Source organism: Aristolochia californica, unplaced genomic scaffold (assembly GCF_029961685.1).
Source record: "Aristolochia californica isolate CCGP_79_NKW_82.1479 unplaced genomic scaffold, dmAriCali1.0.hap1 SCAF_2, whole genome shotgun sequence".
Classification (NCBI taxonomy): Eukaryota; Viridiplantae; Streptophyta; class Magnoliopsida; order Piperales; family Aristolochiaceae; genus Aristolochia; species Aristolochia californica.
The window spans coordinates 41,015,992-41,038,138 of NW_027181881.1; the positions used below are offsets into that span (position 1 = coordinate 41,015,992).

Genomic DNA, 22,147 nt, shown 5'->3' on the forward strand with positions numbered 1-22,147 from the left:
TGGATGGAGCAGCCTCGAGGATGATTTAAGAAGCTCTCAGGCACCAAACGCCAAAGACCTGCCATTGATGCCAACACTATGTTCCTTGCCCCGCACCGACAGCAGCCAAATCCCAATCTACCAACCCAACACCGATGTCACCCCCAATCGCTCCCCCTTCCTACCACAACCACTCCACATCACAACAGATTGTTGCTCAATAGAAAATTTAGTCATTTCATCATCATCATCCTAACCACCCCCCCCCCCCCCCCCCCCCTTCCCGGCTCTCTTTCCAATTGAAAGGAAAAACTTGCCCTTGCAGTTATTGGCACCATGAGCAACTCAGCTATGATAGGAATGTGATCTCCTGCTCACTCACCAATCAGCTCAGTTTGGACTATCAGCCAATCTACTCTTATTTGAGACCCTGTGAATTGCTTCTCCAATATCGTTCAATCAACAATAAATTGTCAACCACCAGGCTAATGCCTAATCAAGACTTCTTTCTATCTAATATCAAAGATCTGGAACTTTCGGGAATTCATTTGGAGAATGGCTTCACAATATGGGGACTATCGCCTAAGCTCTGGGATGACCATGTCCTCGAATCATTGCTAATGTATTTGGTAAATTGGTGAAGCAGGATGATAGTACTATTTGAAGAACCAGACTGAATTTTGCAAAGATCTTCATCACCCCAGCAATGAATTGAACTGGTTGAAAATCAATGTTGGAGACACCTTCTTCTGGATCATGATCGTGTTTAATGGGATCGGAGATTTGAACTGGCTGGCCGCCGGACGTCGGCCACCGAGGAGACATAGCCTCACTCACTCACTCACTGACGACTCACCTCGCAAGCTCCGAGTCACCTCCAACTCTCAACATAACTCGCTCTTCAATAAAGACATTGATGATTCTAATCCATTTCAATTTCAAATTGCAACCACCTGAACTGCCCACTTGGCCCCACCTACCAACCTGTTGTGCCTGACACTTGCCAGGCATGCCTGACAACTCTTGTCTCCCAGTCCAAGTCCTTCACGTGACACCCATCCCCTCCTCCAAGCGAACCATGTTGACTTCTTTCATCCGTGACCCAAAGCAATAGCCAGCCCTGACAACATGTCCTTCGCCTGCCCACCCAACAACCCTTGTAACTAATCAACCCCTCGTAATTCCTCTCATAACTTCTCCCAACTACACATTGGAAATCCTACCAGCTTACTTCTAATGTGTCAACCAACAAGCATCCGAGCCCAGACAACCCAAGTTACTCAAGAAGCCTTCCTTAATACTCAGGTGTCTACATCCTCCTCTCTTCACTCAGAGCCACTCTGGCCCCACCCCCTTGGCCAAGCTTCCCTCATGTATAAATCCTAACCCTTCTTCAGTCATCAACTACCCAGATTCCAACCCTGAAATGGATATCCCTCCCTCTCACCAGACTATCACTCAGACATTGAATCTTCCACCTTTGCTACCAACCGAAATGTGGTCCACTCAGACATTGAATCTTCCACCTTTGCTACCAACCGAAATGTGGTCGTTGGCCCTCAGCTTGAACGTCTTGAGAATTTCACAGCAAGCCTCCATAGACAAATTTAATCCTCAGACTCACTCGACAAACAGTGAAAATTCTGCACAGACTGGTCCCTACAAATATGTTGACCCCAAGTCACTTGACCTACCCGTTGATGCATTGCACAGGAAATACTTGACTTTTGAGGAGCAGGGATGGACCAAACAGTATTTGAGGCAGGGACTAACAACATCAAGAATTTCATGATTTTTCTATTTTTTTCGTAGTTTGATCCACCAGCCACCGGGCTTGATTTGTTTCTTGTATTCTTCTTTTCTTAATAAAGTTTTCAACATTTTTATAAAAAATAAAAAGAAATAAAAAGAAAATGAGTGTAAAAAGATCAGACTGGAAAACATCTGATGGACGAAATTTGCACACAAGTACGTCAACACAACTTCCTTGCATGTAATAACTCAAAAACAGAGATAGGAAATTTTCAACTTCAGTTATTTTACTATCCTAAGACATCTTCTAAAGATTAAAGTCCCAATTTCCACTAACATAAGAAACAAAGACAGAAATATGCACATCTCTTGCAACATTATAAATCAAAGGCAATGAAGAAGCCAAAGAAAACAATAGCATCCATCCAAAACTAGTTCACTTAACATGGGAATATCACACACAAAATCCAAGACCCTGAGTAAGTTGAGTTTAGGGTAAATTATTGCCTACCAAAGACTATCAGCATGTGGTGGGACTATGTTAGGTCATACCCATGACAAAATTTAGTTCACTTACAATGATCAGAATACCTGTTATTCTTGAAACATTCAAAGCCATAGATGTCTAAGACTCCAATTTGTAAACTGGAATCTGGATCTTGCCCGACAGACCTATTAATTTTTTCGACCAACCTGAAATGGAAATCTTCGTCAAATTTGAGTTTTTAAAAAAGTAAAAATAATAATAAATAACAATTTCGGTATCATGGGTGATGCAAAAAATCAGTTCTTAAATAGATGAATGAAGCTTAATGCCAACAACGATTGCCACAAACATACCAGTCAAATAGTCGTGCATACATTGTTTTTGCCAAAGCATCACGATTAGCTATAGCGGCCACCCAATCAAGAGCTTTTACTATGTTTCCTTCTAAAGTCTGTATCGAACGTGTGCATAGAGTTGTAAGCAAGAGGTTTGTCTCACACCTGATGATGAAAAATAGCCAAAAAATTCTGATAAGATTATAGGAGATGCACCATTTTTTTTACTGAAGAACCATCTCATTTTTTACACTACATCTACACTCTTTCGTTAAGACTGATGGATGGTAGCTGTCAACAGCCCAAACAACTCATTTCAAAAAAAAAAAAAAAACAGCCCAAACAACAAGATCCAGTCTCAATGAGACAGAAGCTCTGCAAGCACCAATTTATAACAGACAACTTGAGATAAAAGTAACATGAAGTACTAAAAGGAGAATCAAATAAGAGAACTTCTTGATACTTCCATTTTATCTGTTTATAACAATATAAACAAACAAACAGATGAGTATTTTCTTTCTTTTTTTTTCTTTTTTTATGTGGGTGAGTAGTGGTAGGGGATGGAGGTGGGTTGGGCTGGGGGAATGATGAGAATTTCATTAAGAAGATGAAATAAAATTACAAGAGATGAAGAGAAGGAGTGCCATAAAAATCAACCACAAACACAGAAAATTACAACAGATCACCAAAACCAGCAAAAATAATAACCAGTGCACACCAAATGAAAAAGAATCTCCTTCCACAACAGTGTAAAGACTCTCCTTGAGGAGCCAAAGAGTCTATGATAGAATTAGTGCGGCATACTGAGTCCAGATAACTTAAAAAGTAGAGCAAAGATCCTCAATCTCATCAAATATGTGAAAAAATCTCCAAAAACTCTTCAAGAAGCAAACCAGGAAACAAAAACTGAGAAATTTCAGTCTACCACTAGAAAGCACAAGTATCTCTACTTGAAGACCCGAAAACCACTTAACGGGAACAAAGCTCTACCTTGTTAGGTCCCAATAAGCTACAAAACCTAGAGAGAGGGGAGGTGAATAGGCTTGTAAGCACTAATGGTAATTTTTCTTTTATTCCACTAAAAATCTAATCCAATGCTTGGAAAATGCATTATGCAAGTTGGAAATCGAATATCAATTCGAAAACAGTACCAATTCACAACCACAATATAGGCAATAGAACATATAGTGGTTCACAACCCAAACTCAGGTTGCTAATCTACTCCCAAAGTGTCTCCACCACTTCAGAGTTCAATCCACTAAGTAAAAAGTCAATAGCACTTACATCAAAAGCCACAAAGGCCAAATTGCAGCTTCAAGACTACTAAAGACTTCACACAACAGCTAATTGGTTATACAAGCCAATTTACACAGCTCAAGGCAACAAGAGTCTTTCCACAAGTGAGTACCCAACTCACTTAACCTTCAATAACACACCTTCAGCCACCAAGACTATCCAAGTAATGTGAGTTGAGGTATTTGGATTTGCGAACACAAGGCTTGTCCAATTACAAATGCAAGGGTTATTTGCTTACAAATGTGGCTCAATTAATACCTCTATATAGGCGGATATTACAACAAACAAGCACAAATATTACACCACATCCTATATGTATCTTACCACGTAATAGAAGCTCAAATTCAATCCCAAATGATGATTTCAAAATACAATGCTCTTTGCGAAATACTCTTTAAAAGCAGCCTTTTGTAAAAACACTTCAATAAGGAAGCAAATTTGAAAAATATGAGCCCCAAACTAATGGCTGAACTTAATCATCTGGTTTAAAAATAAAGAAGCGTAAATTCAGCTTCAAATAACCAAACACAATCAAAGATTTAAAAGTAAGTAATGGAGCAAATGTTCTTAGTGTTTTTAAAAAAATCAGAGAATGAGTGTTCTAAACCCAAGTTCAATGACCACAATTTGACTTGACATTAAAAGATAGCTTGGGAATAGTTGCGGACAATGGTAAAATGTATCATTTCAGCAAGAAATGAACCATTTGTCCTTTAGCCAAAACCAATGAAAACCTTGCTTAAATATTATGATAAAATACTTTAAAATCTTCATTTTGAGCTGCTAATGACAATGGTAGGTCATTTGCATGATTTAGAGACTTATTGGGGCCAAATCGCAGCTCGCAAAATTTCTTTTGAAGTTTTGTTTGATGGCATTAATGTCAGATAGGAATTCAGATATTAGTTGCTTGAATTTGAGCTTCAGTTGGCTCGGGTTGCCTCCATCCCTGTCTATCTACCCATTTGTCTTAGCCAGCTCAGGCTTTCTCTTGTAGGAAAAGCATGTTCATGCTAGGATTTCTACCATTTCTCTCAACAATTAGCTTTCTTTATTTAACACAAATTTTCTCCCATAACAACGACATAATAGATCTACCACTAATGTCCAAGGCCTTTCATTGGTAATTTCTACTCTCTCTAGTTTAGTCACTTTCTTCCCCAAGGACTCAGCCTAACACGTGGGTATCAAGATGTTGGCTGTTTACATTTGAACTTACAGTTCACTCAAGCATTAGAATAATGGTGGGGCATTCGGATGTCGACTACATGTTCTCCTATCTTGGGCATTTGAATGCCAAAAAATCCCAAAACTCACAATTTCTGATATTCAGCTAGCAAGCGGATGCCAGTTGGCACTCAAATACCGAGTTTTTCTTCCAGCTTTGTTTCTGACATTTGGATGACAGGCAGATTTTCCTTTTTTTAGTTCATTTTTAAGTCTTCCTATCCAAATGCCCCACCATCCTTGGGCACCATATCAACTTAAAAAATTGTCCGAACTTCACTTGAACCACATGGTTAGTTTCACTTTTTGTTATTGACAAAATATGACGAACTTTTTTTTTTTGAAAAAGATTTTATATATATATATATATATATATATATATATATATATATATATATATATATTAAATGAGATGTGTAAGCTGAATTAAAAGAAAAGAGAGATTACAATACCTTGCTAAACAGTGCCTCCTTCCACAACAAGGTGTTGGAGAGAGACGCCTAATTTAGCTTGGGCATCTGCTAAATGATTAGCAGATCTAGGAATATAATTCCATTTACAACTTAAAGAAGAAAGGTATTGAAGGTTTATATATTAACAGAGAAACTTACAAAGGGGATAGGAGCAAATCCCTAACAACAAGAAATTGGAGGTTTGTTCCCGTCCTGGCAAGCACATCTGCAGTCGAATTAACAAATCTCGGAATGTGAAACCAAATACAAGAAAATTGAGAAGCAATTTCAAGAATCTCCCTAAAAAAGTCCCAATGGCGCCAAGGGGAAAAGGAAGCATACTCGCACCAACCAATTACCACCTTTGAATCTCCTACAATATGCAGAGGGCCACTACAATTATCTCTGAAAACACGAAGCCCATTAAGAAGGCCTTGGAGCTCAGCCAACGTTAACTCATCAATGCCTAACGGGCCAGCATACCAGAAACGCTAGTTTCCAGAGGGGTATGAGATAACTCTCCCAAAACCCGCAATCCTGGGAAAGAGAAGAACCGTCAAAATTCAACTTTAGGAAACCGAACTCTGGGGGGGTCCATTCTTGCATAACTGGGGCCTTAGATGCAAACCTCATATTTGCCATTGTGCTCCAGTTCTCGCCTATAGAGGAACCCACATAAGAGGAGAAAGGCCTCTTGGTAAGAAGCCACGTTGAGATTTGACCCAAGACACGCTCGACTTCTCTCTCCGCGGAATCACATTTAGCCTCAAATCGCATGCGGTTACACTTATTCCAAAGCCCCCACGGGATGAAGTCAGTGCAAGCAGAGACCATAAGCTTTCCAAGCCCAGGAAAGGGAGTACCAACGAGCAACTTACTGAAAGATATCAAATCTGCCGACATACAAAATTGAAGCCTCGTCTTACTAAGGATTGAAGTTCATACTTTCCATGAGTAGGAGCATTGAAGCAGGGTGTGATTGGCTGTCTCAACCTCTGAGTTGCAGAAGGGGCAGAGACGATCAATAGCAGGGTAGTTGATGTCGGGTCCGGGACAAAAGGAGCTTACCTTGGAAAAAGCGCTTGCAAATTCGAATTTGAATTTGAAGCAAATTCCGAGTCAGAACTCAGTAACGAAGTTGACACATCCAAGTTTGAGTCATCGTGCTGAGTTGACTATGTGTTGACTCGGTACGGTGACTGGTCCTCGAACTTGGAAAAGGAACATCCCTTCCGGCTCCAGCGACCTTCCAGCGGACTCAGAATACTAAGCTCCCCTAAGAAAGCCTCAATCCAAACAAAATCCTCCCCAATGACAATCTTCAAGTAAAGATGATCGATCCATTTCGAAATCAAGACTACGAACGCCATTGCTACGTCAAGATGAGATTTTTCCGCGGTATTTTCCACCCACTGGATCGGAGCTCCGAAGGAATTGAAAATGCGGTTCAACACCTCTTCCGACCAAAGCTCTATTGGCAATCCCCTAATTGAGACCCACTGCCCGAGAGGGCAACTCAGAGTGGTCTCCAACCACCTCAAGTCCATCCTCTAGTTTCGAGAGCAACTTCAATCTTCTCCTCCAATTTGAGAAATATTAGCCATTTCCGGGGAGCCAACCATGCGGTTTTTGGCAAATAATCAGACTGGATTTTGTCTTGGATCCATGGAGCGAGATTTGCTGCATTCCAGTTTTTTGTCTTTGTCTTCACAACAAATGCTGATTTCAAAGCCTTTCCTCCCGATAAGAAAGCATCTGAGGGTATGTGAATGGTTAGATTCTGGGAGGTAGGGTGGGGGATTTTCTAGGGGGTTGGAGGAAAAAGATTTGGCGATGGGTTGGCTTCCGTTCCATGACTGGAGTTCGGGAGGGAAGGGGAAGTGAAAGATGTCATTTCTTGGGGGGTTAGAATGGGAGGTCAGAGAAGATTTCTCAGGAGTTATATGCGTACCTTCTCTAGCAAGGCCTGAGATGATTTCTCGCAGCTTTCTCCAACGAAAGGAGCCCCCAAAAATTTTAGGGAGATAAACGCACACCATTACAAGCATTCCCCTCCTCTAAATGATTTTTATCTCCTATATACCCTTCTTCCGGAAAACAAAGAGGGAGAAAGAGATATCTCTGACCCATATTTCCCGAAGTCTTGGAGCTTTTGTCGTTTCACCCTCCTCGAGGCATCGAACGAAATCCAAAGCCGCCGCCATTGGAACTAGGGGTGGCATCGAGCCAAGCTTTATTTAAATATTTCAAACTCGAGCTCGAGCCGAGCCTAACCACGAGAGCTCGAGCCCAATAATTTTAACCAAGTTCGAGCCGAGCTCGAGCTTCTAGATTCATTTAAAACTTTTCAAAAATTATATGTCTCGAGTTCGAACTCCAACATACATTTAAAACTTTTCAAAACATACATGTCAAATAAATTGCATATAAAATTATACATACATTTTACATAAAATTAGGCATACATTTTACATAAAATTGGGCATGACCTCTACATAAAATTGGGTATGACCTTTACTTAAAATTGGGCATAAGGGTGGCATCGAATCCAGCTGAGTCTGAACCTTCCTATGTTCGAGCCAAGCTTGATTTATAGATTTTGAACTCGAGCTCGAGCTGACTAGCCTCGAGCCTAAAATTGTAATCGAGCTCGAGCCTAATAATTTTAACCGAGTTCGAGCTCGAGCTCGAGCTCTAGCCGAGTTTGAGGTTAACCTACATTTTTTTTTGGTTTTTTTGAAATAAGATGTGTAAGTTGTATTAAAAGACAAAGAGAGATTACAATACCTTGCTAAATAGGGTCTTCTTCCACAACAAGGTGTTGGAGAGAGACGCCTAGTTTAGCCTGGGTATCCGCTAAATGATTAGCAAATCTAGGAATATAATTTCATTTACAATTTAAAGTAGAAATTAAATTACATATATCGTAATAAGTAGCCCACTGCCGTCTCGGAGGACAATCTTTATTTGCGCACCAATTGATAACCACTTTTGAGTCACCTTCAATGCAAAGGGGCCCAGAAGCACGACTTTTGAAAATTCGAAGCCCGTGTAATAATTCAGTTAATTCAGTCGTTGTAGAATCCGAATTTCCAATTGGCCCGGCATAAGAAAAAAAAAGAATCCCATTTTCATCAAGGTTAACCTACATTTAATACTCTACATAAAATATATGTCAAATAAATTATCTATAAAATTATGCATACATTTTTAAAAAAAGAATGATAGGGGAGGTTCGGGATTGAATCTCGATAATGGATTGGAACCCACCAATATTGATCTTTTTTACCCCAAATGTTGTCTAGCTTATTTTGTAATTTTTTAATCTAGCCATAAATTTACTATGGCCTCCTGAGTGCCCCTGATTGAAAATTTATATTCTAGGAAAAACTAGAAATGTTTTTTTGTTTTTGTTTTTGAAATGATGCTGATTTTCATTAAGAAAAAAAACTCAAAAGAGCAATTTACGAAGGAGGGAAGCGTTCCCAAACAATGAGAGATCTCTCCAATGCATTCTTAAAATAAGGCTTCTTAAAGGTTGAGAACCACAGAACTTACTCATCCAAAAATGAGTATAGCAGATAATCCCTTTCAAAAACGCCACTCCATGGCGCCATTAGTATATGTATTCAGAAATCTGTAACTTAATTTCTTCTTTAAATTGTAATTGGAAGAACATTCCTCGCTTTGCCAATCATTTGGCAAACATTCAGGCTAAGACGGGTATTTCACTCCAACACCTTGTTGTGGAGGAAGGCCCTCCTAGCTAGGTTTGTTTGTACTCTTCACTTTCTTTAATAGTTTATACACCTCTTGATATACTTCTAGCAACAAAAGTTCTAAGATTTCTATAATTCATTCTATTGAAAGTTGTGGATTGGGCCTTTGGCTCAATTGTCACATGAGAGGGTTTCTAGTGTGAGGTCTTGAGCTCAAGTCTCACCAAGGAGTATAGGGTGAAGTCTGCATGTTTAATCAACATTCAAACAATAAATAACAAAAGGAGGTCTCCAACCTTCTCTATTCTTAACAATTAATAGTTGGTATGCCAGGCGGGGGTAGGTCTCTGTAATGCAAATGGATTCCAGGGCTATCTACATTAACAATTTGAAGACTATCATTCTTGCAAGTAATTAAAGCATATCACCATTCACTTAAAAGAGAGACAAAAAAAATATATAATTTATACTTGACTAACCTCATATAGGGTAAGAAAAATTAGAGAGCAGGGAAGCCATGCACTTCGGAAGACAGAAGTAAAATTGTTTTTGAGGTGTAGAGAGTATCTAAATATGTCATACTACAGGAAATACCATGCTTCATATTTCTAAAGAGCTTTCAACCAGACAATTCTTGAAGTATCCATGCCAATTCCTAACAAAAATACAAGTAAATGAAATAAAACAGAAGGATATTGAGGTCAAGCCACTTACATCATAAGACTAGCAGCCATCTGAAGATGAAAACCAGATTTTTGGTCTTTAAGGGTCGATGAATCATGCTCTTTGCCAGGAGAAAATTCAATGTTGCCTAAATGCAAAATGGCAGCCAAGACACGAAATATAGCATCCTGAAAGATTAACGAGAAAAATTAACAGTATAGAGCACTTATAAGGAAAAAGTTGTCCCCTACCGATAATGCATAGAAACATAGTGCTAAACAATTGCAGTATTACTTTGTGAGCAAAGTTTCTTTGAGAAGAAGAAATGAGGATTTCTTATGGTAGACCCAGTTAGAGACAGGCCATGTGCATCACAGATTGTACCGATGTTGACAAAAAGTGTCAACTTTCACTTTTTTGTGAAAATAATGAAAAATTCATTAATGAGAGGAAAGAAAATTACAAGAAAGAGAGAGAAAAGAGGTGTGCTAAAAGAATCAAACACAAAACAAAAAAAATTACACCAAACCCATCAAAAGCCAACGAAAGGAAAAGAATTAATAGTGGACATCAAAAGAAATTTTCTCAATCTCATTAAATATGTGAAGAAACTTCCTAAAGGCCTTTTTCCAATCTGCAAACCAAAAAATAACAGCCAAATATTCCCCCTCTATCACCAAAGGTCACAAGTAGCTCTGCTTGAAAACCCAAAGACCATATTGAAGGGAGCAAAGCTTAGCCTTATAGGAATGACATTGGCCAAAGAGTGCACAATACACACTACTAACATTAGCCAAATAATCCCAGATAAGCCCCCCCTGGGACTGTTTTAGCTGAACCAGATTGACAATCAAGACTTTGGACAGCTAAAAATAAAAAGTAAATATGCCTGTTTGTTCACTGGTAAAAGGAATTCTTGTTTGTGAGCCGTCCAAGGTTGGACTTCCTTAAAAAAACCATTAAAATGAGAACAGGGTAGTGCTACAATCAGGCATATTTACTTTTCTACAATGCTAAGAATTTAAATCTCCACATCATGAAATTCCATTATGTATGACAAGAATAAAAAACAAAAGAAAGAACAGCACTTCCACAAACCCGATGAAACTTGAACCAAGACCTCACAATAGACACTCACCCCCCCCCCCCCCCCATGTGTCAATTGAGCCAACCCAGAACTAATAAAAAATAAAAATAAAAAACGTTTCTCACCAACAGTAACAAAAAGAAAAAGAATGAAAGTAGCATGGAGCTCACACCTGTTCATCAAAACTTATACCAACAATATCCATTGCCCTCCTCGTCTTTAAATATTCCTGTGCATTGCTCACTCCATCCAACTCAATTGTCCTGCTCTGATTTAGGTAATGGAAGTTGCTTGGATGGCCTAGTTTGTATTTCTCTGCATCCTAGGAAATTAGGCACCATATGGAATGCAAAATACATGAGCTCCAGATAATAGCAAATACAATTTATCATTTGGTGTGACCCACAACATAAATAGCATTAAAAAACAGCCACTGTTGCACCTTCTCCAAGCCCACTCAAAGTCATTCCTACTCTGAATAATAACATTTATTTGTTTTGATTTTTAATCAAGGAAAAAGAAAAATACTTGGCAGCCCTTTGCATCCACATAAGGGGAGATCAAACACAACAGGATCAAGTTACACACAACAAGACACATCCCTGGTACTCTTTTCCAAGGTAATCACAGAGAGAGTTGCATCTTATTTTTCTTATTTGCATACAGGTCTATCATAAATAAAGAGAATTTGCAACAAAAAACTCAAGAGAGACAAACAAGCGGAAAAAAAATGAAAATGAAAAACCAGAAATACGTAAAAATTTACAAAAGTTTGTCTGCCAAAGGATAAAGGGAGCTTAGGCTAGCTCATCCATACAATAAATCATGCCCTTTTAGCAAAGTGGCTATGGAAAACATTTTTCGTTTTTGAATCCCAATTACACACACACAACACACACACCAAACCAAGATCTCACACAAGAAAACCCCCATGCGCCAATTGCATGCGAAGATCCGGATTTAGCAGGATATTTTGCTTAACTTTTTGAGTTGTTGTTATTGATCTACAATATCAGAAAGTATCTCAAGTTCTACCCTTGGAAAGTTTATGTTTGTTAACTAACGATATCTTACTTATTTTCAAAAAATTTCCTTGATTTATTTGTCAAAGATTGTCTTGCATAAAATTTCAAGAAAAAAAACCAAGGAAAAGTGTCTTTTTTTATTGCTAAGTTGACAACAATTGAAGGATGAAACTACCTTATTTAGAAGATTTTTTCAGCCACGAATTTTGTGAGATTTTCTTGGCATTTTGAAAGATCACAAAGAATTTGATTTGGTATCCTTGCCTAAAAAATAAAAGGCAAAAAAAGTTTGAAATATTTGGCTTGGCTTGAGTTACTTGGCTTACAATATTTGAGCTAGTGAAGTTGTTGATAATAACTTCTTTTACTTGATCAAACAAGAGGGGGATTAGCACTTGAACTTGCAAAATATATGTTGACTTCAAGCTGGGATCATTGACATTATCTCCCAGCTTGAGGGGAGATTAGAAGGAGAAGTATGAAGAATGGGCACATTGGAGATTGTTTGATTTATTAATTATTAAACAGCACTTGGTTCAACTTATTATTGGCAGTCTATAACTCGGTTTGACTCACTCACTGTCAAAGCTACTATTTGCTATCTGCTATCTAATACCGGCTTGATTAGTACCCTGGATACCTTGGATTATCCTCAGCCTATTACTTGGAGCATAGCTTCCTTATTCAAGGATGAACTTGCTGCAGATTATCTTATCTATCTTTATTGATCTTAACGACTTTTACTACCTACTGGTTATCTGTTGCTATATAACTGCCAATTTAGTACGGGTTATTTGGGCCCAGGCCCATTTCAACTGTTGCTATAGTGTCTCTCTGATTGAGACATTATTATTAAAGGACTTCTTGGTTACTAATTGTTGTCAACATTGGTTATTTTGATGAAGAAGAAAGCACATGGTGGCCCCAGAATATTATCTTTCGATTATTACCCTTTACCCACCTTATTTGGCATTTTTACGCCTACCATTTGAGAGTCGGTGCCCTGTATTGGGACACCATGATGGAGAAGTTTATTAATACACTTCTAAGCAATGCCTATAGACCCACTACCTACAGAGGATAGGAGTATGTCCAACATCCAGTGTGAGTATTTTTTTGAGCTACCTTGAGAAAGTGGGTAGACTTTGTGCCCCACTGTAGGGCGACTGCAATATGGAGCGATGTCTTATGGCTAGGAGTGATTTTACTCTCTCTTATATTATGCCAACTAAGTTTCTTAGAAAAGAACAAAGAGACCACCAACTTGAGGGGGAGTGTTGGAAGATATGGTGGACTACCATTTTATACGGGAATATCTTATACACCATTTGCAGCAAGTTAGTCGTTGATGATATTCTCTCACCCCTAGCTTGAGGGGAAGTATTGGAAGATAGGCCCAAGCCCACAAGACTAAGTGTGTGGAAAATGAGCTCAAGCCCACAAACCAAGGAGAAGGCCCATATGTCCACAGTGATGGCGTGATGGCATGATGGTAAATAAAGAAACGTCTCATAAACATGGCACTAATGTAATTAGTTTATGATTTATGTATCTTATTCACTCTTATTAGGGTCAAGGGTATTTTTGTAATATTAATACTTTTGATATCTATAAATACAACTTAAGAGGGGTTTGGATAAATCCATTACCCTATTTCTCCTCTTCCTTTCTCCAAATTTGTAATCTTCCTCTTCTCCTCCTAAAGCCTTCTCTCCACAACTCTTCTTCTTCTTCTTCTCACCCCTTAACCATCTTCTACTGTGATTATACATCATGGAATCCTAAGTTTCAACATATGGAAATCAATTTGTTTCCTGATTGATAAATCTTTGCAATCACACTGTAAAAGAAGCTTTCAACTTATTATTCCATGAATCCACACATTTATGTTACATCAGTTTCCCAAAGAAGAGATACTGATGTAGAAGAAGATAAAGATTACAACCTGTGAAAAAAACCTAAAAATAGCTAAGTTATACATAATGTCTTGTACCTGCTTCAACAAGCCGCCAACTTAGTTTCATTTTGCTTGTTGTTCTCATTGTACTAAACCTTTGTATCCTCCTTTATCTTCAATAACATTCTTATCTTTAAAAAGTAAATAAATAAGCACCTTCACTGTAGTGACCATCTATACATTGAATTTGTCCTTTCTACACACATTTAAAAACAATTCTCAAGTTAGGCTGAAAATGTAACGTCTTCTTCCAAATGTACCACCATTATTTATCTCAAACTGGAAAACAAACAAGGTAAACAAGCTTTAGCTAAAGTAAGATCTTGCACTTGGAAGCATTGAACAAATTATGTTTGACATTCAACTTGATTCCTAAGACCCAATCTTTGGCTGCTTAACTTCCAATTTAATGGTGGACACAATCTCGAATTCTACTTTTGAAGATTATTATTTTGAAAAGTGTTCTTAAGTCAGATCCTGCAATTTCTCGTGTTAGGCTTCAAGTAAGGTTGAAAACATAATGTCTTCTTCCAAATGCACCACCATTGTTTATCTCAAACTGGAAACCAAAAAAAGTAAACAAGCTTTAGCTACAGTAAGATATTGCACTTGGTAGCATTGAACAAATTATGTCTGGCATTCAACTTGATTCCTAAGACCCAATGTTTGGCTGCTTGAACTTCCAATTTAGTGGTGGACACAATCTCGAATTCTACTGTGGAAGACTACCATTTTGATAACTGTTCTTAAATCAGATTCTGCATACTAGTCCATGAAGATTGACTAGCAAATAACATCTGGAAGAAATTGCTTTTTATAAATATGCAACTCTCATGATTTATTTAAGGTAGTCATAAGAATTTTTTTCTGAGTTGAGGCCCCCTAAAGCATCCAGAAGCTGCACAGCCAGACAATTGTCCTATTGCAAACTTCTGCAGCACAGGATGAACTAATGGTGGAAGTTGTCACACCTCTGGGTCAACCAACTTGGAAACAAGTTTTTATGATTCTATTCATTTCTTCTTCTTTTTTTCCACTTGTTATTTCCCTTCATCACTGTGGAAAAGGAAGGACTTTCTAGGTTGTTTCTAGCTCTTACTTCTGGCATGTATTCCTCAATCCATATGCTTTAGTTATTTCTTCCACTTTATGGTGGCAAAATTGTAATTATTTTAGTGAGCTACTTAATAAAAGGAGAAGGCATGAGAGCAGATTTGAAATCTCTCCTTATTTCACTCACATACTACTACTTCCTCCTCCACGATTTTCATCTTTCTCCTTCCTCGTTGAAACCCTAATCTAAGCTTGACACAAAGTGTTTAACTCACATTAAAACCAAGCTAAAACCCTCTCTTGAGCTCTCAATTTTCAATATCCAATCTAAAACATATACAGAACATTTAGAATAATAATTATATATAAAAGAGATAACATCATAACTAGCATTTCTATATAAGCTTAAAAAAAATATGGAATAACATACCTTGCCTGAAGCACAAAGTTGATAGAAGCAGTGATAGTTTCGTTCAGGATCTGTTATCTGCACTACACGAGAACGTTCTAACAGATACGTTCTAATAGCAGCACCAGATATCCTGCCACTCTTGTCAAATTGGATCTCAACAAATTTGCCAAAACGGCTGCAAAGAAAGAGCAACAAAGCAAAGGTAGATCAATGATACTTGGAAAGAGAATAATATCATCAAGAAGACTCCTAAGGTCAAAGTACTATGATGAGTGCTATCTAATATACGTAATTTTGACTAGATACAGAAAGATTTATCACTTGCTCAAGTGTATTAATATGTGCATGTGTGTGTGTGTGTGTTATGATTGTGACCCAATACATAAAGATTTATCACTTGCTCAAGTGTATGAGAACATGTGTGTGTATGTGTGATTTTGACCAGATATAAAAAGATTTATCACTTGTCTAAATTATGCAAGAAAGAAAAACAATTACTATGAGGAAGATACCTTGAATTGTCATTTCTCACAGTTTTCGCATTGCCAAATGCCTCTAGGAGCGGATTTGACTACAAAATACAAAACAAATCCAGCATCTAGGCTACGAATAACTCTTTCAAAAAAAAAAAAAAAGAGTACCAACAATACTGAACAAAGTCATGTCCAGATAAATATACTTATAGACTAACACGAGAAATATAATGCAATTCTTACTTCAAGGACTTGTTGCTCCACAGTGCGATCGTCAAGAGCAGCTCGACCACCAACAAAAGTCAGATACTGCAAAATCAGTTTTGTTGTTTCTGTTTTCCCAGCTCCACTTTCCCCGCTAACTAGGATAGACTGACTCCGAGCCTCATTCATCATTGCTCTAGATTAAGAAATCCAAAAGAAGCTGGCTAAAACACTGTTCCAAAGAGAAAAATAATACATATCATACATTACATGACAATCTTTATAACATCCTTGCAAACAACTAACCTATATGACGCATCAGCAACAGCAAAAACATGTGGACTCAACTCGCCAAATCCAGCCCCCTTATACTGCTCCATCATATGGATGTTATATAGATGGGGAAGCTTTGTAAATGGATTAACAGCAATTAAGATGCTTCCAGTGTATGTCTGTGGAGAAATAAATAGAAGCATTAACAAGAAAACCAGTTACCAGCAAATACATGTACAAAAAGAAAGGGCAGTATCAAGACATCTCATGTTGGAGCTCCAGTAAACAGAAATCAGTATATGGCAAAAAAATGACCTACCACTGCCTTCTAAAGGGCCTCATAATGCTAATTCATAATAGAAGACTCTCTGGACCAGAAAGTATAAAACCGATGATATCTAGAAGTAGTTCAACCAAATCCATCATATAAAAAGAAACCTAAGCACTGTGACCTATACAACTTTAGCATCCATGGAAGAAAGGCCCCACAAGCAATAAGTCATTTCCTCCAGCACCAAATTATGTGAAAATACCTCTGTTGCCTCTCATGGAGAGGGAAACTTCTTTCCATTGCTGGTTGTCTGACTCTAATTAAAGCAACTTCCCCAACAAGTTCCCATCATGAGTCCATTGTCCCATTCAATTGAGGTCATCAAGAAGAAGTCAATCATACTGACTTACAAAGGTGCATGATTGGGTTCCCCTTGACAAGAGAACTCTTAACTTTTATTTTGATTGAAGCTCAAAAAGTACATAGCTGGATAGGCACAAGGCATAAGAGATTGCACAGAAAAAATCACGCTTGCAATGCTACATAATTGACTCACATAGAAAAAAAAAAAAATTGAAATGGACTCACATAGGAATTTAAAGGAAGAATAATTATCATACTTGTAATTAGCAACTTGTGGGTACTTCAATATAATTAAAAGGGTAAATAAGTAACTAGGAGGTCAAATAGGGGCAGACTTGGATGAGAAGACATCCTAGTCTATATAGGAATCATGGTAGTAGTCAAAGTTAGAGTTAGCAGCTCCACGGAAGGTCCCACCCAATATGGAAGGAAGGATGTTGACGGTTGATAAGCTAAAAAAAGAGGTATTCATCCATTTACAGGATCAATAATCTTCAAGAAGAATCAGTCAGTCATATCTTTCTTCGTTTTAAGAATCTGCTGAAACTGAAATCTTGGCACTCCTTCCTAGGCTTTTTCCAAATTAGCAGCACTAGAAATCCTTTTGTTGGTTGTGACTTCATGGAGGTTACTAGTTGACCCAGTCCATTACTGCCCTCTGCTTTGATGCCTCTTTCATACTGAGATAGAATCCAAGAAATGGCAAAAAACCTATCAACTGTCTGCCCTTGCACTCCTTGCCATGCAAACTCTCCTGAAGTTGCACTTGCAAAAATGGTGCTGGTAGCAATTTATTACTGGAGAGGACACTTGAACTTGAAAAGACCTAACTATTATCTTTTGTTCCCTTAGTCGAATATTGTATAATTTGTTGTCTCTTGCACTATCCTTATAAAAACACCTTGCCATCTTGTGACTAAATAGAAGGTATATGAACATCCAAGCATTTAGCAAAACAGAGGGAGTTCTAGATCATGAGGGAAGTCAAATACAACCGAAAAAATAACAATATAAAAATTGGCCAGCACAAAGAGTGTATTTCTATGGATGATGCCAGTGGCAATGTGCATCTCAAATTTTCATAAATTCAATGGTTGCAAAGTCATTGACTCAGGCAGCTGATTTAGTAATGTCTAATAATCATTTATTAAGAATATGACTGTTCTGCTCATAAGTTAGAAATATATGAACAAACAGCCGAAGAAGCAATTGGCAATATAGTTGTATCCAGGAAACTATTCACGACCGGTGACAATAGCATCTATGCATCAGAGTAAGTGTATAATAGATTAAAAATAAAATGAAGCACCTAGAATGCATTTCAGATTAAACCACCACAAAAAGATTCTCTTCTTTTTTGTGTGTGTTTTTTATTTGTGGAAAACGTTTTCATGGATGAAAACAGTGAAAAATATAGATAACCATCTGATGAAAGGAAATTGTAGTCACTCAAATTTCAAACGGAAAGTAATTTCCAAAGTTAATATCCAGGGGACGTTAGTTCAATTGAAATTAAAGAGACCTCTCGATTGCTTAAGTGAACAGATAAAAAATTCTGGGCCCCTTACATAAATCTCATTGTGGGCATATCTCCTGCTGAGGTTGTAAAGAACTCCGGGCTCGTTCAAATAAGACAATTTCGTCATGTCCTCAACCCCGCCATGCTCTTCATCAGGATCACGAGGACATAGTTTCCCAGGCGACACCGAAGTCTGTGAAGAAACAGTAATGCATGTTCGAACCAGGAGTCACGAAATGAATATCAGAAACAGAATATGGAAGATACCTGTTTCCCTGAAGCCGTGACAACGCGAACCAGTTTTTCTGTCACATCTACAACTTCTGCTGCAGCCCATGCACCGTCCGCATCTTCCACCCAGACCTTATAACCCTTCCGAAAGCTCATTTTCGAGGGCACGAAATGCTAATTTTCTTGTGAATATAAGGAATTGAGGCTGGCTACATCAACATAAGAATAAAAAACATCGAAATTTGGAAACCCTAGAGAGTTGAGAAAGAGGAAGAGAAGTAGAGAGAGACTGAAGTCGCAGGAAGGCGTCAGGTCGACTTCCCGCTCTTCCGAAAGAAGACAATCGTCAAAATTGAACGAGGGAAACACCCCCAGTTTTATACTGTATGGTGGTGTTTTTAAGTCTCTAAGGCCTTACGTATCCATTACAGTATCTGTAGCAGATACTCGAAGTGCCAGGGGAGATACATGAACGAGGGATAGATACGTCAGCAGTTCCACGTTCGAGCCAGGGGAGCGCATTTAATGGCACCTCGATATCTCAAATATTACACAAATGCCACCACCATTCTCAGACCTACGGAGCTGGAACCCGGGCAAATGATAATTTCCTGCAACTGAAACCCGAGGAACGGAAACGCCGGAGACGGCGGATCTTTGCAGGTGGCGTAACGACGCTAAGATTGTACTAGCGTGCAAACGAGATTGCGGACGAAAGAACAGAAGTCGCCTCCGTTTTGGACAAAACAGAAAAAACGAAAAGATCAAACAAAACAATGTTCCGTGGGAGAGAAGATTAGTTTTCGGTGGCGTACTCTTAATAATTTCGTAAGAAGAGATAAACCAGTGACCTGTCCACCATGAACCCTACGTAAACTTGATTTATTTCTTAACGCTACATATCTCTGAAGTTTTAACGTAAATATGTCAAAAAAAATATCTAAATGATACAATATTACCTTGCATACCACGCCCTTATATTCTATTAGCAGACTGTGACTGTTATATGAAATCAGATCAAAGTATTCTATTGGTCTCATATGTATGATTTACAAGTGTATGTATTCCTCATTTGAAACATGAATGACAACATTGAGTGATAGGCCGTAAGATTAGAGTAGTGGCTCACAGGCTTTTCTCTCTCTCTCTCTTTTAAAGAGCAAATGCCTTTCTTGGGTAGGTGTAGCAATAAGAGGAGTTGAGGTTGAACCAAGGGATCCTAGCCCGAACTCAAACTTGAGTCTATACATAAGCTCATGTTTGGTTTGAGCTAACCTTCACGTTAAGCTTATGCTCGACTTAAGGGTGGGGTAGGGGTGGGACGCCTCTATTTACATACAAGGAAAAAATTGAAAAAAAAAAAAAAAAACATAAGAGGAAGGAGGGAGAGGAAGAAGACATAAAAGGGTCCTTATTCCTCTTGACTCATCTAAATTGGTAAGTTCAATGTATTCCCTTTTACTTTGATGTTTCTTTTCTTCTATTATCCCTCACTTTAATGTATACTTTTTTCTTTTATATTTTCACTTTATTTGTCATTTTTTTAATTCATGCTTAAGTTCTTCCCCTTTTTTGGCATTATGAAATTTTAATTACCACAATCACACACGTGCTTTGAATATATGAAATAGAGACAATTTTAAACACAAGTAAGCCATTCAATTTCCATGCATCAATTGAAATTTGTATTACCAACAAAAAATAATACATATGTCATAAAAAAACACTAGAATAAATCTTGAAACCTTATGTCTCAAAACTCAATATATATTAAAAAAATCAAATACAAGGCCTATGAATCTAAATTTGTGTAGACGCAGTGGTAGATGGGGGTGGCTCCTAATGGGGTGTTGATGTAGTTTGGTGAAGCAAGTGGAAGTGTTACAATCTTGATTTCATAGTAGAGCTTTATAGACTAGAATTTAGGGACCTTTAGAACTGGTCCTAAGTGGGGAAGAAGGTACGTCAATGGAACTTTGGCTAGTAGGGAAAAATTAAGGTTTTGGTTCTCTAGTTCAATTAAGGTAGGCTGGCAAAAGAGAGTGTTTGAAGACACCTCAAAGTGGCATCAATGTAATTACGTTTTTTACGTCAAGGAGGTGGCAAAAATATAATTTAAAGGTCTTCTCATAAGGTTGTGTACAAGGGTGTAATTATCTAAGAAGATGTATGTCTACTTATGTATTTTCCTTTTCAAAGTTTGTGGCCTTAAAGGCATTGTAGTTATTGTAAACTTCCTTCGACAACTATATATAGAGGCTCAAGGCATGGGGTAGATTATTACCTCTCCTGTCTCAAATTTGTGCTTTGAATTGTCTCCTCTCCCAAATTCTCTCTCTCTCTCCCCATCTCTCTAGCTAAGTTCTCTCTTCTCCTTTCTTCTCTTCATTTTCTTCCTCTCCTCTTTCACAAACTTGGTCAAGGACCTTGTCCAGGGATCCTAAATTCAACACGTTATCAAAGCAATAGATTTAGGATCCCCACATCAAGATGAAAATTTAAAAGGCTCTATTGAACAAGCTTCACATAGAGTTCTTGTTGATGAAGCAATTTTCTCTAGAAGCTGTGCCAAGATAAGTCTTTTCTTATGAGATTATTATTGATGGTTCTTTATCTCTATAAGATGGTTTATGGATGGCTTCATCATCTAATTCAAATGAGAAGTTGGTGATTATATTCTTGGTTTTGAAAGTGGCTTGTCCATGGTGATTGATTATGCTTAGTTTTTATTCTCCATGCAAGACCGATTGTGTTATTTCTCTCTTGCATATTATGCTGATGTTTGTGGCTGGAATTTTTGTATGAATCAAAATTCACTATATCTTTTATTGGTACCAAAGTATATTGTGAGTTAAGATTGTTGTTCTACCTTTTTTTTTAATTATTATATCGGTTAAGTTATTGCTCCTCTTGACTCTTCCCAAAGACTTCGACAAAAGATTATTTGAGAGGGTACCGAGAAGGATTTTTTTATAAAGTGGCTAGTCTTTGCAATGGTTTTTTTGTATTTTATTGGTTGTCTTATCCTCTCTGGTATCTTGCCTATAATATTTCAATGAAAAAGAGAAAAAAGGGCCAAAGAAGGCACGATTCTATCATCCAAAGGGGGCGCATAATTAAAGAAGGGAAGTTTCCTTCTTAAAGCAATCGGAAAATTTGTTTGTTTTAAGAAAAAAAAGTCTCACTGTTTTGGTTGATTATGACTTTTACTTTATTAAAAGATTTAATGTTATCTGTTTCCTAATCAATTTAAGGAAATAAGAAGAAGAGATTGTGTTATTTTTTGCTTGCTAGGTGACGTATTTGATAAAAAAGGCTTCCACTACTAGTTACTTAATGTCGTTAAAAATATTAAAATTACTATGATGA

The 22,147-nt window shown here is 37.8% G+C and overlaps 1 protein-coding gene across 5 annotated transcripts in view; it reads right to left on the reverse strand.

Annotated features, from left to right (window-relative positions):
- LOC137955872 (myosin-15) overlaps nucleotides 1-19,097 on the reverse strand; it is a 132,283-nt gene extending 113,186 nt beyond the window's left edge. For 4 of the 5 annotated variants that reach the window (XR_011113188.1, XR_011113189.1, XM_068803055.1 and 1 more), the window contains exons 1-10: nucleotides 18,815-19,097; nucleotides 18,597-18,740; nucleotides 16,428-16,573; nucleotides 16,161-16,317; nucleotides 15,957-16,015; nucleotides 15,463-15,619; nucleotides 11,170-11,319; nucleotides 9,962-10,098; nucleotides 2,572-2,718; nucleotides 2,323-2,424 (exon numbers count right to left, since the gene is read on the reverse strand). Coding sequence is in view for 3 of the 5 variants with exons in the window: in XM_068803055.1 (XP_068659156.1) it covers nucleotides 2,323-2,424; nucleotides 2,572-2,718; nucleotides 9,962-10,098; nucleotides 11,170-11,319; nucleotides 15,463-15,619; nucleotides 15,957-16,015; nucleotides 16,161-16,317; nucleotides 16,428-16,573; nucleotides 18,597-18,740; nucleotides 18,815-18,934 (1,319 nt within the window). In the remaining 2 variants the exon portion in view is untranslated. Of the gene's footprint in view, nucleotides 1-2,322; nucleotides 2,425-2,571; nucleotides 2,719-9,961; nucleotides 10,099-11,169; nucleotides 11,320-15,462; nucleotides 15,620-15,956; nucleotides 16,016-16,160; nucleotides 16,354-16,427; nucleotides 16,574-18,596; nucleotides 18,741-18,814 lie in introns of those variants that run through there. The other variant, XM_068803057.1, reaches the window with a different exon arrangement.
- Nucleotides 19,098-22,147: the final 3,050 nt, after the last annotated feature.